Source organism: Solanum tuberosum, unplaced genomic scaffold (assembly GCF_000226075.1).
Source record: "Solanum tuberosum cultivar DM 1-3 516 R44 unplaced genomic scaffold, SolTub_3.0 scf00004, whole genome shotgun sequence".
NCBI lineage: Eukaryota > Viridiplantae > Streptophyta > Magnoliopsida > Solanales > Solanaceae > Solanum > Solanum tuberosum.
In genome coordinates, this window is record NW_006238930.1 from 2,357,146 (window position 1) to 2,376,385 (window position 19,240).

The 19,240-nt window shown below is 33.6% G+C and overlaps 4 protein-coding genes across 4 annotated transcripts; 1 reads left to right on the forward strand and 3 right to left on the reverse strand.

Moving 5' to 3' along the window:
• Positions 1–3,434: 3,434 nt before the first annotated feature.
• Positions 3,435–5,513, reverse strand: LOC102596588 (putative pentatricopeptide repeat-containing protein At3g28640). Its single transcript, XM_006338426.2, has one exon. It carries the CDS (start codon positions 5,192–5,194, stop codon positions 3,656–3,658), a length of 1,539 nt encoding a protein of 512 aa, XP_006338488.1. The 5' UTR covers positions 5,195–5,513; the 3' UTR covers positions 3,435–3,655.
• Positions 5,514–5,617: 104 nt separating this feature from the next.
• On the reverse strand, positions 5,618–8,631 carry LOC102596928 (DTW domain-containing protein 2). The gene is made up of 2 exons (XM_006338427.2): positions 8,186–8,631; positions 5,618–6,981 (listed from the first exon to the last, which is right to left on the reverse strand). Exons 1-2 carry the CDS (start codon positions 8,550–8,552, stop codon positions 6,557–6,559), a joined length of 792 nt encoding a protein of 263 aa, XP_006338489.1. The 5' UTR covers positions 8,553–8,631; the 3' UTR covers positions 5,618–6,556.
• A 1,516-nt stretch (positions 8,632–10,147) lies between these two features.
• Positions 10,148–11,071, forward strand: LOC107060312 (serine/threonine-protein kinase WNK8-like). The gene has a single exon (XM_015308043.1). It carries the CDS (start codon positions 10,148–10,150, stop codon positions 11,069–11,071), a length of 924 nt encoding a protein of 307 aa, XP_015163529.1.
• A 1,025-nt stretch (positions 11,072–12,096) lies between these two features.
• On the reverse strand, positions 12,097–15,997 carry LOC102597578 (uncharacterized). Its single transcript, XM_006338428.2, has 4 exons — positions 15,311–15,997; positions 14,469–15,080; positions 12,666–13,208; positions 12,097–12,575 (listed from the first exon to the last, which is right to left on the reverse strand). The coding sequence occupies exons 1-4, from the start codon at positions 15,929–15,931 to the stop codon at positions 12,279–12,281; spliced, it is 2,073 nt and encodes a 690-aa protein (XP_006338490.1). The 5' UTR covers positions 15,932–15,997; the 3' UTR covers positions 12,097–12,278.
• Positions 15,998–19,240: the final 3,243 nt, after the last annotated feature.

Below are 19,240 nucleotides of genomic sequence, written 5' to 3' on the forward strand. Positions count from 1 at the left end.
GAGTGCAAAAACTGAAAGGATATAATATAGGCAGATTTTATTACTATTCATAGAGATAGGAAGACTATTTTCAAAAAACTGTTATGTAATTCTCAATTCATTTTATTGATTACTAGTCTGCGCAATTCGATTCTGGAATATACATTAGAGAAAGTGAAAGACAAAAGGAAACTTGGAAAGGGGACGTGGAAAGGTGTTTAGGAGATGGTAATCTTAAGGATTGGTGCTGCTTTATCCCTGTCATTGTTTGTTATAAAGATCCTACTGTCTTTTTGTCTATCATCATGTTCCATGTATTTTTTCTAATAACAAAAAAAAGTATATGAGGTCCCCAACTCGAGGTTTATCATTTTGTCATTTTGTTTAGTATGCATTTTTGGGCACGTCATTCAAAGCGTGATATGTTTTTAGAGAAGAATTAACCTAATTTTTAAGCGTGATCTTCTGAACTTAGAATCTATTAGAAATAATTTTCATATTCTTATAAAGATACAAATAAAATTTGCGTATGACTTATTCTTAACTAATTTCATGGAATATAGTTCACATAAATTAATTTTTCTGTAAGACAGCGACTCATAAAGGCAATGAAGGGGCATCAGCACCCACCCACAAACAGCACCCTCATGCCAAAAGTTTAGACAAGTATATACTTATATATACTAGTACTATATGCTGCAATAAACTTTGCACTTTGCAGGTGTATTCTTTGAAAATGATACAAACTTTTTGATAGGGTCCTCCAAATATATATAAAGGACATCACCTTTAATATCATTGTTTATGTATATGTTCCTTTAGTTATATGATGATTCTTTTCATATCAAATTCATTGAATAAAATATATAAATATCTTTGTAAAATTATTTTCTCTAAATATAGATGGTTATCAAGTTACGTTAATACCTTTCGTATTCGGTACATTAGTGTTATTAATAGTGTCCATAACTATACTACAAAGGATATAATGTTTTTAAAGAAGTTTAAAAAATGTTAATAATAAAAAAGGAATAATGTGACATGGCATCCTATTAGGAGGGAGATAATGTTTTTTTTGTGTCCAGTATATTTTGAGAAAAAGAGATAAAGTTGGATGATATTGTGATCCTAAAACAAACATAAGTGATATTCTTAGGTAATTTCTCAAACATGGGTGACTGTCCAGGGAAATTACTCCGTTTAGAATGTTTCATTAGAACGTATTTATTTGAGTTTTTTTTTTTGTTCACTTTTTATTTATTTATTTTATTAAAAATGGATATTTATACATTTTTTAATTATAATTATTTTATAATATATTTTTTCAAAATATCATTAATTATGTATTTGTTTTTATTTTTACTTTTATTTTTTAAAATTCATAGCACCAAAAATACAGCGTGATGATCAAGTGGTTCAGAACCTTAGGTCTCAAATTTAAAACTCTATGAAACAAATAAATATAAAAAAAATATAAGTGGAGGGACTAATAATTAGTAGTAGTAGTAGTAGTAGTATAACGGAGTACTTGTTTATTCTATTTGTTGGTTCAAACTTCAAAGTCATCATAAGTGATAAGTGGTCAAAGGAAAATACATTTATAAGATTATTTGGGACCACAAAGGTTAATCATATCCCTAGAACATTCCCATCTTGTTCTATTTTAGATTTTGCATTTTAATATTGAAAAACATAATAGGTAGGTACAAAATATATATTTTTGGTGATTTTTTTATTTTAACTTTTCTTGTGTTTGATACATTTGACACTTGTATTGAGTATACCTTAAATTAGAGTCGTCAATATGGGTTAGGCCCGTTGGACCGGCCTGGTCTTATCCATGATTTGATAGGGTTGGACTACGATTTTTGGAGCCTATTTAAGAAAAGAGTTTTTTAGCTCGGCCTGAATAAGTCTATTGATTTGTGGGGCTTGAAAAATATGGATAGGGCTGGCCCGTGGGCCAAATAAAAATTAATTACAAAAAAAATAGAGAATTAAAAATAACAAGAGTCTAAACTCAAATTCTGTTTAAAGTTTGAAATATTACAATTAAAATACAAATTATGTTTAATAAAAATATGAAATACAATAAAAATAAAAATTCCCTAAAATCTCTAGGGATTCACTACATAGACTATAGCCTATGGAATATTGTCATAGTTTTTGTGTTTTTTATGATCATTGAAAACAATTAGGTTAATATTTCTATTTAGCTATTTATGCTTTTACTTGAAATCAAACTTAATAAATATTATAAAGATAATTTTATTTGTGTATTTGATTAACAAGTAGTAACTCTAACACCATGTAATATTGTCTTGTCGATAGTTATGATAATATTTTAAAATTATAATTTAATTTTAAAAAATTAAAAAAAATATACTTTTGAGAAAAGAGGGCTGGCTCGGCAAAGCCCGTAGCCCATGTACTTGTGGGCTGGGCCGATCATTTTCTGGCCCACACAAAAAATGGGATAGTCCGACCTGACCCGTCAAATTTCAAAGTATATATGGGTTAGCCCGGATGGAGTGGGTCAGCCTATATTGACAATTCTACCTTAAATCAATAAATATATAATTTATGTAAATTGTTATCATCTAATTTAGTTAATTTATTTATTAAACCACTTAATTATGAAACTGAAATATAATTTGATATAAGTATCCGACAATGGTAAATATTTACTAGAGTATGTCTTTGTATCCACCATCACATAATTATATAATATTATTTAATGATTATTATATTTTGGAGAGGACAAGTCAAAATGTTACTATTGATTTCACATTGACTTGAATCTTCTCAGCCTCATTATAAAGAAATATTTTATTTTTCTTAAATATATTATTGTTCACCCATAAAATGGGATGTACTAGCCAGTTTATAGTCAAAAGCAAAATAATAACTGAAAGAAGAGAAGAAAAGAAAAGATTGGTGATTGGGGTGAGCCGTGGCCAGTGAATAGGAGTCTGAGTTAACCATCACATCAAATGTATAGAGTAGAGGCCAATTCCAGCCTGTAATTTTGTGGGCACCGACCAATTAATGCAGTCTACTCATACATACACAAAGCAAAAAGGAAAATATAATTGATGTTTTTATGAGTAAAAAACTGTTTTAAGTTTAATAGTAATAAGCAAACATTTATTTGAAATAATCTTCTTGTAATGTTTCGAATTTAAAAAACAAAGTCTATGGATGATTACAAACCACTTCTAATAAAAACATATTATTATAAACTTGTAGATAAATCAAAATATACAATTTAACGCTAATATTATAACTTCTTTTTACTTTTTTTTTGGAGGTAGGAGAAGGGAATGAACCCACACCAACAAAATGAAAATTCAAGTAGCCAACCAACTAACCTAACCTACTAAGGTTTTCATGCTAATATTGTACTGAATAGTTATTTTGCAAATGAATTTGGTATATATTTAATGATGCCATTATTCATTGTTTCCAAACTATGAAAATATCCAGAATAGATCCTTGCCTTTGCTCAGATAATTTGAGAAATATTAGAGGATGGTGCTGACTGCTGAGGATACAACACATAACAAATTTAGCTTTATAGTGCAAGTCAATAGATCTCCAAATAAATGCCCCTTACAACAATATGATGCCCCATATTCATGATATCCTATATGGCACAGAAGTAAACTTGTTCATGCTATACTAGGTTGTCAATTTCGGGATCTAGATAAGTTAGATCAAGCACCTTATGAATGTCAGCTAGACATGTATGGGAAACATCTCCAGATATAAACTCATTAATCATCCCATCAATCTCAATTGCACTGTACCCAGGTGTCTTCCTGAGCCCTCGGTCACCAATTCTCCTCCTGATTCGACGTGCATCATCACATTGTCGAGCTGCTAAATATATATTTGATAGTTGAACATAAGCAGAATCTTCTTCAGCTTCATTGCCATCTTCTACCAACAAAATCTCTTTGACAGCAAGTTCTGCAAGATTCACGTTGTTGTGATTTCGGCAACCACTTAACAATGCGCCCCAAACAGAGGCCCGCGGTTTCATTGGCATCCTTCTAATAAGCTTAAGTGCATCATCCAATCGTCCTGCCCTGCATAACAAGTCCACTACACAACTAAAGTGCTCATGTTCCGGTGTAACGCCATATAAAGATTCCATCTCATCCAACAAACCTTGACCTTCTTTCTGAAGCCCTGAATGTGCACATGCTGCTAAAACTGCAAGAATGACAACACCATCAGGCTTAAGCCCATCAGCCACCTGCATCCTCTCCAAACAGCTTATTGCTAGCTCAGGACGACCATGGACAGCAAATCCTCGAATCATTGTTGCCCACGAATGCTTATTCCTCTTAGGCATGCTCTCGAATACCTCAGAAGCCATGTTAATACACCCACACTTAGCATACATATCAACAAGAGCAGAGCCGATAAAAACATCATATTCCAACCACTCACTCTTTGTAACATGCTCATGAATCCATTTTCCTTGCTCAAGAGCACCCAACTGAGCACATGCCCCAAGTGCTGTGGTCACGCAGTACTCATCTGGACCAACTCCACGCCCCAACATATCTTGAAAAATACTCAATGCCTCCTTTGCTAGTCCGCTTTGAAGGTGTCCACTCATAAGAACATTACATTGAATAACATCAATGTCAGTAATTTCATCAAACACCTTACGAGCATCATCCAATGCTTTGCAGTTCGTGTAAAACCGAATTAATGCAGTCTGTACATGTGCGTTTGACGCGGAAAAGGAATTCTTGATTACCCAACTGTGTATTTGTTTACCCTCCACTTCCAAAGGACCGTTAGCGCAAGCGATGATAAGGAAGGGAAATGTGAAGCTATCAGGAGCCGCAGCGTTACTGGTTTGTAACATGAGATTGAAGTAATTGAGGGAAAATTGGGGTTGTGAGCTGCTAGAGTATGCCCGTATAAGGGCGTTGTAGAGGAATGTATTGGGAGTTTGAACCTGGGCGAAGATCCGTGAGGCGTAGGAAAGGTCGCCGGTATTTGAAAGGGCACAAAAATCGAGGAGCTTGCTGACGGCGTAAGTGTTGCGGTGAAGACCGAGGGTAATGTAAATGGCGTGGATAGCTTTGAGTTGACCAATATTGGTGCACTTTTCTGCCATAGACATGCACCATTTCCATATTTGGAAGCTGTTGTTGGCTCTCACTAGGACACGGGCGTTGCTTAGACAGTTCATAAGCGCGCATTGTCAATGAAGAATGTGGCCGGAGGTCTAAAGAGCGGTTGAGTCCCTGCAAAGAAAAGCTTAAAACTCGAATTGGCTACCAACTGGGTCGTGTGGCGCCAAAGAAAATAACTTGTAATGGTGTGGCAAACTAATAAAGCTAGAGTGCTACCCCTACCGTTTATGCACAGAAACCTAGTAGCTCGACTAATCATGATTCATGCAGTGTAGAATTTACTAAGGGATGAAACATACTTAATTGAAGTTTCTTCATTTCTAGAGCTTTAATCCGAGTGTCCAAGACCCTCGCACTCATCTATGAGTGTTTTAGTATACCTATCAAATTTGATTTGAATAGTTCGTGATATATACAGATCAAAGTGCAGAAAACCAATGAATGAATTGAAGCTAACATGAAGCAATAATACACCACCACCACTTAAACGAATAATGTTATTCAAACTCTCAAAGTACTCTGACAACCAACTTTAAAGTTCATGTGAGGACAACTATCTCATTAATCTTTTTTACATCCTCTTTGTCCAATTTGAAGCAAATTAAGTAAAAACTTCAAAGACTTGACAGCGATTTGGTTCTACTGCTAGAACTTGTGGCATGTCTAGATTGAAGAACATCGGCCAACTACCTGAATATATGAGAAAACTACGCAGCAAGCTGTGATAGGTATGTCTTGTCAGTTCCTTAGCTGCATCCAAGTGCTTATCGAAGTAATCCAAGCCACAACTTCAGATTTCCCAAGCAGACATTACAGAATTTTGACCTCGAACAGATGCCATTGCAGTTGGAGCAAAACAGCATTAGAGCAAACTGCTGCATAATCATGTGGTACTCCCAAAGTATTTAACCCTTTCACGACCAGGCGAGGTTCCATATGTAGATATCATATACTGATCATGAAAATGTTCAAACGAATTTCCGTTGCCCAAAACATCTTATGGCAATCTTTGTAAAATTGGTGTAAATGACCGGTAATTGATTTCAGATTACTTTGAGATACAGTAAGGAGCTCAACATGTGACAATCTTGAACCTCCTTGGTTACTCTCAACCTTCACTTGCTTCAGCATAAGCAGGATACTGCCACCCAACCCCTCAAAGCCACCGCCTGACAAGGTTTTCAGCAACTGAAGAATTAAGATAATCTCATCAAAGCACCTCGTCACCATACCTATTACTCAATTGGGATATAGAATTTCACAATGAGAAGCATCAGTAATATATATGAATTGAAAGTTGAAACCTGTGAAGTTTGGATAAGTAATCACGTACAGGCTGATGGCTTGATCAGTCTGGCACGTGATAATCAAAAGAGCTTTGATGTTGCTTCAAAAACACAGAAAATGGAACAGAGCAGTTATATTTTCCCCTCTCGTCCTCCTTTTATCAACTTTGGCCTAGGCTTCATAGGCTTGAGGAAAGAAGCCTGAAATTTAACCATACTTCTTAAAACCTCTATCAAATTTGACTCTATACTGATTCCATTAGGCTCAAGAATCCGTAAGCAATGCGCTACTGCCTCCATGGTACTCATGCACCCACTAAACGGTTCCTTTCTGAGAATTAAATCAGAATTGAAGATCGTTCCACCGTCATTGTCAATATCATAGTCTAAGTGAACCTGAACAGCAAACTTGGACAGAAAAGATAAGCTTGCACGCATCATCTCTCGGGCATGCTTCCAAGTTCCATCAAAAGCAATCAAGACATAATTAGTCATCTCTACAGTATTTTTAGAGGACTTCCAATGGTTGATTTCCTGAGATGGTGAAGTATCAGCACCTGGAAAAGCCACGGTCACATGAAAATATTTCCATTAGTACAACAACCAGATAAGAAAATCTGAGCGAAATAAAGGAAAGGAAGAATATTGTTTCTCTTGGCATGTATCCTGCAGGTTTGGGAGGTGGGGGAATGAGAGTGACACACCAAGGATTGGTGTATATTGAAAATGTGCTCATCTACTAATTATTTTTATTTGACGTGATGGAATAATTATGGCATGAGGATCCAGATAAATAGTCAATTAGTTGTGTTTAAGCTTAACTATATGACCACATCCAGCATCTTCTTCTTTTTTAAGAATTTATTTTGGTATTATTGTCAAAGTGGGGGAAAGGCACTGAAATCTACAGAAGCTTAAAGAGAAAAGTGCAGTCTGAGGCATGAGCTTCAGTGAAGAAAAGCGCAAGTGAAGAGAACAGTTAAAAACATATACATGTAATGGGAGAAAACCTAACCGTAAATACAAAAAGAAGACTATATAGTTGAGAAACAAATCAAAAAGATAATTTGAATCCAAGTGAAAACCTAAAATCTACGTTTATTTTAATATATAATTAAGATATAATCAACTCCACAAAGCTCACACAAATATCATAGAGGATCATACTTCCAAGATCCCAATATTCTCTACTCACATGGACAGAACAAAAGCTTCTGTCTTCAAGATGATTATTTTCAGAAACCATCATTCTCATCTTCTAGGTACCATTAGCTTTGTACATAGAGAACCGACACACGATAATACCGGATTAAAAACAATGGATTTTCCATAAGCACGAACTTATGAATTATGACTTTCCTTTTACTTACAAAAGTAAATAATTTTTCTTGTTTTCTCTTCTAAGTGGTGAATCATCTTCCAATTGTGGGAGCATTTTCTCTTTTCTTTCTTTCAAATATCAATTCACCCTAGACACCATGGCTACCAAGAAAAAAATCAAACTTTTTGTCAACACTGCCCACACAAAAACATTCATGGAATTCAGTTAGATAACAGTAATATGCTGAGGGTATCACGAGACAGCACTATTCTCAAATAAATTATCAAGAGACAACAACAAAAACTCAAGATACTTATACAATATGAGTTTTTGAAGTCTTTAGCTTAAGTAGTAAATTATGTTCATACTTGCCCTCAAACAATTTATCAATTTAAGCACATATGGGAACTACACAAGATAATTATACAAACAGTTCATACCAGGAAAGAGATAGATAGCTCTGCTGGTGAAATTAGGGTTTCGAAGAGCATCATCATGGAGAGAATCGAGAATGTCGCAATCACCGTAGCGTAATCTCCGGCCAACAATAACATCGCAATTGTCGAGGCACTTGGATAGAACAGGAACAGTAGCGAGCTTGTGGCGCTGCTCGTGAGGGTGGTGAAGAATTACGATTCGAGTAACAGTGGTTATCGGCTCCGATGGGATTATGTTGCATAAACAAACTTTTACTGGCTTATCACAGTTCGAGCAGATTTTCCGTCTATCTTGTTGGTGGCCGTCGGCATAATCGCCGGCTAGGAAGCAGACGGCGGCACAGTTATCCAATTGGCGAGCAGAGTCCATCTGTTCCCACTAACGGTCAGCCCGGTTAACAAATAGGGATCGTAACCGGGCGAAGCGGGTTTCATTCTTTTTAATTTGTTTGAAATTTTAGCTTTTAAGAAATAAAATAAAACTTTGAATTTTATTGTCTTTTAAGTTAAAAATATATACAATATATTAAAATATTATATAATTTGTAGTTTAAACATAGTATAACACATAGAAAGTTGAGATGGGTGTGGGTAGGTATGTGAAAAAATGAACCGATCGAATCAGTGGCGTAGCTAGCCAGAAATTTTATCAAGAAGCTGGGGAGAAAGATCCAAATGCAAGCATTGAGTCAAACTGATTCGGGAGTCCAAAAATTTGATAGTTAATAAAAATAAAAAAAATTAATGAATGGGTGCACTTAAATTTCGTAAATCAAACTACTGATTAATTTTTTTAATTAAAAAATATATCAAAAAATTTAAAATCAAACTACGTAACATTAATGATTAATTTTTTTAATTAAAATATATATAAAAAAATTTAAAATCAAACTACATAATATTTAGCTTTAATGTTCACATTTATTTGATAGAAAATAAACATACAAAGGAAAAGAAAGAGAGAGAAAATCCAGTTTAGAGTGAAATCACTTTTATACTTCAAGATTTCACGAACTTCTGATGACTAACAACGATAAATGAAAAATAAAGAGTAGAATCAAACGAGTTATATTAAAATAAATTCTATATGGAGCCTTTCCACTTTTAGTAGCCTTATGCAATAAATAAATAGGATTTGCTTATTAACTTTAAATTAAATAATTACTTTTAAATTTTATTTAAATTTTTGATGAAAAGAAAAAAAAATCAAAAGTCAAAAATAACAAATTTAGAGGATTTGAACCCGCGCATATCAGGTTGCAAAGGACTTAGCTTGAGCTGAACGGCTAAAACCACTGAGCTAAGAAACTTTATTGTTTTTCAAGGGTGTCCAAAATGTATTATTTAACCATTTAAAATATCATTTTACTTATAAATACAATGTAATTTTCCGACGAAGAATCGGACACCCTAGGCAAAGGGTAGCTACGCCCCTGGATCGAACCGAACCAAAAAACAATGTTTATTGTTCTATTACTATTGGATTATTAGATTAACCATTTTTTAATGATTTTATAAAAAAAAAAAATCAAGTTATCGATTCGATTTTGATTTTTAATATGGAAAGTAATATCCTAATTGAGAAAGTAGTATCCTATTTGAGTGTTTTTTTCTTCAAAATAATAAATATGTTGCTCTCTTGATAGGCCAAAAGTAATACAAGTAAAAAAAATAATAGAAAGATTAATTAAGTTTCAAATAAATTAATCAAATTATTAATTTTTATAAAGAATTTAGAAACTTTTCCAAGTCCTAATCTCTTCCTTTTTCCCAATCCAAATCAAATAAGGATACATAATAAAGAAGCCTTTACCGCCAAACAAAAGGCTTTAGTTTTTCCTAACCAATTCTAACTAGGACTATATAACGTGTGTATATATATTGGTAACCCTTAGCATTACTTTCATCACCTCATATTTTTTAATTTCTTCAAACATGAATTTGAGTTATTGCTAGTGTTGCACAATGGATTACGAGTTGTACAGAGTTGTAGAGAAATCTCCTTGTGGTAGGTACATTAGATATGATCAGTTGTTGGGTGGAGGCGCTTCCAAAGAAGTCTACATTGGATGGGATCGTGTTCAGCAAGTTGAAATCGCGTGGAACCAAATAGTTTATTATGAAGATGATGAAAAATTGTTCGCTGAAGAAGCTACTCTGTTGAAGTCCTTAAACCATGAAAGAATTATTAAGTGTTATCATTATTGGTTTGATTCAGAGTCCAAAATTTTGAACATGATCACGGAGTTATTCCCCTCGGGCAGCTTGAAAAAGTATATTCATAATGGTGTTGGTGTTGGTGTTGATTTGGTGAGTATCAAGAATTGGGGAAGACAGATTCTTCAAGGTTTGTGTTTTCTCCATAGCCAGAGCCCTAAGATCATTCATCGAGACATCAAGTGTGACAATGTGCTCGTTGCTAGTGATGGGAAGCAAGTTACACTTGGAGATTTTGGGCTGGCTGTTCGTATTATGGATGGTGATTTTGTGAAAGAAAAAGAGGCTAAAGGTACCCCTGAATTCATGGCTCCAGAGTGCTACGATGGAGAATACAACGAGTTGGTTGATGTATATTCATTCGGGATGTGTCTTCTTGAGATGGTTACCGGTGAATATCCATTTATGGAGTGTAGCAATCAGATGCATATATTTAAGAAAGTGTACACTGGTGTAAAGCCCGTGTCTCTCGGAAAGGTGAAGGACTACAGAGTGAAAGATATTATTGAGAAGTGTATGCTTCCTATGTCTGTTAGGCCGTCTGCAGAAGAGTTGCTGAAAGATCCATTCTTTCTATACAACAGTGGATCATCAACATTCGAGGCTTGTGCTCCTGTTGACAATATTCTTACTAGTCGTGCAATGGATATTAGGCATTTATATTTGGTGTGATGATCGCAATCACACGTATTTTACTTTAGGATTACGGTGTATAATAGATTGATTTCCACACATTTGTCTCTTGGAATTTTTTTTAGAGAAGCCAGGAGCCTTTTCTTTCAAGAATTTGTTGTTGTATGTCTATTGAGAAAGTAAATGAAAGCAATTTTTCAGTTTGCTTTTTCCTTTATTGTGAATGTTGTAATAATTGACATAATGAGTGTTTTGTTGTTTATGAGTTTTTCCTAAAATTTCCCTTTCTTCAAGCTTTAAACAAAAGAAGTTGAGAATTTCAAGTTGAAAAAGAGGAAATGAATGTTGTTGAATAATAATTTGTATAACAACTAAAGTTTAAGAACAATAAAACTAGATAAAAATAAGAAGATAGAACTGGAATTAGAAAAGGAGGGAAGTAGAGTAAACATACATAAGAACAACACGCTACATGCTAAATTTGTATTCGAAGTACTTTCTCCTACTATGGTGTTTCACATTCTTAATTTGTATTCGATTCTGTACAAATGCATCATACCTCAATCCAGTAGCCAGGGCCCAGGGGTAGTGTTTCACAATCACATGGTCTTCACCACGGACTATTTGGATGCGAGTTTATCTGCAATCAGTTCTGTTCCAGGTGCACATCAGCACAAGCTACTGTCGTCAACTAGCCATAAAACGCGGCTAACACAGACAGAGAAGAAAACACTTGATTGCAAGGAGGCAGGGTGGTTCATCAGTTAGAATGATATACTTTATAGGAAACCAAATATAAAGATTATGGTTCTGGTATGAATTTCATCGATTTGGTTCATACATGCAAAATCGCCCATGGTTCTAGTCTAAACTCATTAAAATCTCGTTATCTCGAACAGAATCTGCTGTTATTATACTGAGCAGATGCAAAACTTAACCAATAGCATGTGTTAGTGCTCCAGGCATGCATCTGTAGCATCGAGGAGTGTTGCATAACCAGTAGAGACCATCTGATATTAGTACTTCCACTACAAAAAATAATTGTTTGTATGGACTTCTGCTCATGAATGAAAAAACCAAATAACATTGCAACTGCACTGTGAAAATAGCAATCAAAAAAATTGTATCTAACAATCTCGGCAAATTTACCAGCTTGGGACATGAAAAAGAAAAAGAGAAATGTACAGCTTTGTTTCTCGAGGAACTAATCAAATATGCAACTTCTTTCACACGGAGATGGTGAATTCTACTTATTTTTGGCTGATGCAGGAACTACCACAACATTCATATCCGCGTTGTTTGGAGGCAATGCTAAACGGAGTGGATATAGATTCCCATTGAACTTGTTTCGCGAACAGACAGTAATATTATCCAGCCCTGTTATTTCCTCCAACTTTTGAATCAGCTCCCCTACCCCATGCCCTTTGAATTGAAAAGATGGCCCTTCCACTGCATCATTTGCATATCCATTTTCACCAGGCACATGGTAATAGATCAACCGACCTTCAGACTTCACCGTGGAAGCATCAAAAGCATCTCTTGACTGTAAATTAAATAGTGGAGTAATAAATAACAATCTCATCTTGCAGTATGATTGAAGAACAAAGACTAGCTGTTTTTCGAGTAAACTAACCTCACTCCCAGGATATGTAGGGGATGTAAAATGAAAAGAAGAGCTGGAATTATCGTCCAATCGTGATTGTGCAACAGTTTCAGATTCAGGCAGTATTTCAACAATATCCACTTGCCATAAGATCCAATCGTGATGTCTATGAGGTATATCATGTGTAATTGAATTTCGCCAAGGGGGTAATCCACCATTTGCGCGTAAATAATTCCCATATCTGGTTTTAAGCTTCACTAGGAATCCATCCTTCATTGGTTCCCACTCAATTGAGGAATCTAACTTTCTAGGCAAACTCTGAACAACTTTGCTACCCGTGACACCAAAAAGGAATTGATCATCTGTGGCTGTTAGATATTTTCCATAGCAACTCTTCAACCTGATGACATTTTCGACTTCTTCAGGGAATTCAATTGTCCATTTTGCACTCTGGGAAGTTCCATTGCGATCTTGGTACACGGTTTCTTGATCAGGATCTGCTAATAAGAATTTGTCATGGCGGCCTTTTAGCCTAACCGATTTGGCTTTCTGGAAGAATTCCATCCCAGAATTCTGCAATGAGATTTACAAAAGAAAAATTGCAATTTCAATGATCAAACAACGCTTTATAAAACTGATTCTTGTTTTTAAAAATCTAGAAATCCACCTGTATCAGTGATTCTTTGAGTATTTAGAAAGAATGTTCCATGTGGATGGACGGGAAAAAAGATCTGGAAATTTATGAAGAAACTAACAATGGAAGCTAAAGGCGTTCACTAATGGCTATTAAAGGTGAGAGATGAAAATAGTAATCTCAAGTTTTAATTTGTTTATCTCATTTTGACTTGAACAAAATTTAATTTAAAAAAATTAAAGAATTTTTTTGAATCTTGTTGCATTAAATTAAACATATTTAGAATGTATGTGAGTTGTGAATGAACTAAAAATATAAGTAAGACAAATAAGTTGAAACAGATAAATTAATAAGTTGAAGGGAGTTTATGTTGTATATTAGCTCTTTATATATATATATATATTTGTACATTGCCTTCTAGAAAAACAAGTTCTTTAAAAATAAGAGGAAAATGACATATTTAAGAAAAGTAGAAAAATAAGTCGTATAAATGATAGAATTTCAAGTTTATTGTCTCCTTTTCATAGACCCAATCCTCCCAACCCCCACTCCTTGACTATCCCAACCCCGCCACCTTCGAACCCCACTCTCCGTCTCACCCCGCCTATAATTTGATCTTTTCCTACGCCCCACAAATATTTTCTTTTAAATACAGTTTGATCTTTGTCCCTAGGCCCCTACAAATATTTTTTAGAAAAATAATTTGATCTATGCCTCAGGCCCCCACCCCCGAGAATTAGCGGTAATTTCTCCCCTCAATTACACTCAATATCATGGTGATCACATAATTACTTAACTAGTATGTCAAACTGTATGACTACGTTCAATTGCACACCAAATTCAATTACAAATTAACTCTCCAAGGAGGCCCTAACTTTTTTTTAAATCCTGCTGTCACTTTAGACGTTAACCTTTTTAATGATTTTGATAATTGAAGATTCGATATACATATTTTCAAATTACTGCAATTGATCGACATAACAAAAGGAAATATTCCAGCCTTGCATGTTGACTTTACCAAATTAGGTTGTTGACTAGTACGTGGCCTAGTGGAAGAAAACAAGATATTTGCCATCGTTGCTAATGTAAAAAGGATTAAACATATTCACATTATTGACGCAATTTAGCCTATTATAGCATGTTATTCACGATTACACGGACGGTTTATAGAAGTTAAAATCATCGAAAAATTATAGTACCTTTTTCATGGGTGTGTTCATAGACCTCTTGGATTGGTAGTTTACGACATTTGGGGATCCAGTATCAGGAGAAGTTGTATAATCATCGAGCACAGAATTAAAACTTGACACTGGCGATAAACACCTTGATACTGATTCAGTAGTAGCTGAAATAGTAATATCCACAACTTCTACTCCCCACATAACCCAATCTAGAGTAGCTGTCCTGTTAGGAACATCATGTGTTATAGAATTTCTCCATGGTGGTGTAGCTCCATTAGCCCTCAAATATTTCCCTTCATTAGTTCTAAGCTTCACATGAAATCCTTCTTTAATTGGTTCCCATTCAATTGACCCATCCATATTCTTTGTTGAAAGAGCTTGAAGAACCTTTTTACCAGTCATTCCCAAAAGAAATGGCTGCTCAGTTGCTGTTAGGTACAGCCCATAGCAGCTTTTTAGTCGAATTAAATTGTTTTTTCCGGCAATTAATTCGACTGTCCATCGCGCCCTGTGCGATGATCCGTTTCTGCTCTGTCGAACAGTTTGTTCGTCTTCATCCGCCAGTAGGTACTTTCCGAGATGGCTCTGAAGTCTAACTGCTTCAGCTCTGTCGAAAAATTCCATGCCATTCTACATTCATAGATCAAAGGAAGCATCAGTTGAACTAGCCAAAACAAAAGTAAAATAAATTGAAGAAAATATTCGAAAGTGTGAAATCAATCAATTTCCCAATTTGTACGATTGAATTATGACACATTTGTTTACTCAATTAAACTTGAATGGGCCTATAACTCATTTATTGATTTTGACTCATTCAAATTTAATCCAACTCATCCATTTGTGACCACTAATTGTCATACCTGTCTGGAACTTGAACATGAAGAACGATCTGATGAAATTGATGGACAGCTGGGAATTTCAGAAACAGAGAGACGAATGTTTGAATAATCTGTAAAATCATCCTCTGCAAAAGAAGAGAAGCTCGATAGAGTTGAAGGATAACTCTGTAAGGATTCAGAATCCAGTACAGATATATCAATCACATCCACATCCCATAATACCCAATCTTGTGTAGCAGTTCTATGAGGTAAATCATGAGTTACAGAATTTCTCCATGGAGGTGTTGCTCCATTAGCCCTCAAGAATTTTCCTCCTCTTGTCCTTAATTTCACTTGATATCCTTCCTTTATTGGCTCCCATTCAATTAAACCATCCGTCGCGCTACCTGGTAATGCTTGGAGTACTCTTTTACCTGTCATGCCAAGGAGGAAAGCGTCCTCAGATGCCGATAGATATTTGTCATTGCAACTCCGGAGATGAATGAGGTGAGGATTGCCTTGGACCATTTCGACCATCCAACGTGCCTTTTTTGATGACCCGTTACGGCTTTGACGGACGGTTTTTTCGTCATCATCGGCGACAAGGTACTTGCCAAGATGACTTTTGAGCCGAACAACTTTAGCTCTGTTGAAGAACTCCATTATCTCTTAATTTTTGCCCTATTGTAAAAGCAATTATTTGTTTGATAGTCCCTGGTTCTTATGGTCAGTTATTTAAAGGACTCTGCTTTCCAATATTCAAATATACTATTCATTCGATTTTAATTTATTTGCCGTGTTTTGATTTGTTACTGTTCTATTAAATGTCTTTTAATCTTATTATTTTGAATATATCATGTCGTATGTAAAGATGAAATTAAAGAATTGCTAGAAACAAAAATTACATTTTCTTTAAATGGACTAAAATAAACAAATTAAAACCGAGAAATTATACTATTCAACCAGTTCAAATCGATGACTTGGGAGGGTTGACTTCAAAAATTCGACTTTTTTAGGATGCTTTGGGCACGGCACATGTTTCCCTGGCCCTCAAATATATTTGAAATTTCAACTATAGGAAACAACAATTGGGCTAGTTGTTGCGGCGTATAAATGGAAAAAAAAAAAATTATATGTCGTTTAGCTAAAAAAATTTGAAGACCTAATCAACGTTGCAAAATTATAGTGTCACAAGGTCAACAACTAGTCGTTGAATTTTAATAAAAGGATAAAAAAAACTTTGAAATTTTATCAACTCGGATGGAAAAAATTGGCATGTTACTAAATTATATGGGAAATTTCCTCATAATTCTCAATTTTTAATTGAAAATACAAGTATGAATTTAATTAGAGGTACAGATTACTTTAATTTCTTTCATTATTTCATTAATGTTCCTTAAATTTGATATGATATGGTAAATCAAAATCAATCTTTAATAAGCCTAGGTGGCTAGGTCAAGTTTTTTTGTTCAAAATGGGTACTTGTTAGTTGTTATATTATATACATATGTTTTATAAGGGTCGCTAAGGAGTTTTAATATATCATAGTCCTAGATTGGATGCTTAAATTATGTCTCATAGTATTAATGCCAAATTTTGTAATATATTTTTATTTACGTATACTACCATGTGTTCCTTTCGTGCAACTTGTCCACCGAGATGGCTCAATGCATTTAAAAATGAGGCATATGTTTTAGGCCTCAAAATCGAAAGGCCTAATTTTTTAGTAGTAATAAAATTATCTTAAGCTTTTTTTAACAAAAAAATAAATAAAGAATGTTTTAATTAGTTTTGAAACATTAAAGAATGTTTCTTTTTTATGGATCAATTTTTAAATTTAACTCCACATGATATGTTTAAGACCACAAGATTAAAAAATATTTTGGTATATGTATATATATCTTATAAAAAAGTAAAACTTTTTTTATTAAAAAGAAAGAAATAACTTGAATTTCAAATATAAAAAAATAATTAAAGTTTAGGCCTCCAACTATATTTTTTGGCTTTAGGCCACTAATTAGCTTGAGCGTCACTGCTTGTCCATGAAATTTCACTAGGTTCTCTTATTAAATTACTAACTCTACTTTGCTTCAAGCTCAATTTTCAACATGTTTGGCATTTCTTTTTTCTCAAAAATTATGTAAATAAATATTTATTTATTTCTTTTAAAAAATATATATAAGAGAGGAAGAATAAGACAAAAATCTTCCATTAATCTACGCACAAACACTAGAGTTTTGAATTTATAAGTTTTATATATAAGAAAATATAGCTTATTGAGTTTTGGATATATATATATATATTTATGTGAATCAACAAAAAAATTTATGGTTAAAAGATGAGCTTGAAACGTATAACTCAATTTTATTTTAAGATAAGTTTTCATAATAGTCTCACTATTGATACGGTAAAAAGTAACATAGTGATTTTCAAATTAAATTCACATGTTTTCCTTTCCATTTCTTGTCAAATACTTAGTCCCTTTGTTTTCACATGACAAATCAGTTCCTAATTAGCAGCAAAAACAAGCCAGAAATCTAATTTCTCTTTTTCATCAAGCAAATAAAAGTAAAATTAGAAAGTTAAAATCGTTATGTAATTCCATCATGGTAAATTTTAGAAAGTTAAATTAAATTCACACCTACTGTTTTACTTTTTATCACATTATTATTAGTATAGTCTTTTTTTTGTTTTGTGCTATTTTATCATAGGTCGTCAAAACTCAGGGCGTATCTAGAGGGGGTGTCGTGGGTTCACGTGAACCCGTGCTCCCCCTCTCTAGATCATATATAATAGTGTTATATTTTTTAAAAATATTTAAATATAGATGTGTGAACTCACGTTTAAAGTATCATATAATGATACAATGATGATTGAGTGCACCTCCCTAAGTAAGGATAAACATTTAAGTCTTATATCTATCTCGTCCTTTTGAGTAACACCTCCCCAAGTGGTTATCGATTATACTTTTGACGTTTCAACTAATTTTTTTATTTTTTTTTCCTTTAATCTTTCAAAATTTTCAAGTGCCTTACATTGGAAGTTCCTAAAAAACTTTGCACTATAAGATTTTTATATAATTAAATCAAATGTGTATATTAAAATTTAAAACTAATAGTATTACATATTTTGGACCTATAATTTTAAATTTAATGGTTCATATTAAGAACCTAAAAATCAAACTTATCAAATTTATATTAAAGATGCATTTTTTCGTAATCGTGCACCCATCTTGACGAATTTCTGGATACGCTAAAATGTGGAAAGAAATTTTTTACACGATAAATCAGTTCGTAATTAGTAGCAAAAACTAGCAAATCTAATTTATCTGTCTTTAAACAAATAAAAATATAACTACCATCACCATTTGGCAAATAGACATTAGCAGTATAACATGTACTACGTTTCACACTTGGATTTACGGTTTACTATTTTGTATTCATTTTTATTTTTTTTACCCTTATTGTTGGAGTCCGAATAAATTTGAATTTGAAGTCTCCAATGTGGATAAAACACTCTCTAACTAAGGTGACTTTGTACTCAAAGGAATTTAAATTTTATTGATAAGACACACTGGAACGTAAAATGATTAAAATGACTACCTTTAATTCCTTTAAAATTTAGTTTAAAGCGAAAATTTCATGTCAGAAAAATTTAATGAATTTATTTTTAAGATTGATCGAGTGTAGGTAAAATATTAATATTTGAGTCATTGTGGAGTAGTAAAACAAAGTTGAGTGTATTTGATATCATAATATTGACTTGGTCTTTGCTGGATAATTATGCTTAACTAATTCAAAATGTTTTTCTGTTGAGATAAAATAGTACCTGAGGTCAAATTTGAAAGTTAAAACAGTCTCCTCTCAAATATTCCAACATGAGTTATTGTTGAAGAAAAGATATATGAGAATTTGAAAAGTAAAAGTCCCTCTCTCATCTATTCTAGAAAAAAAAACTCAGTAGAAAAAAGTG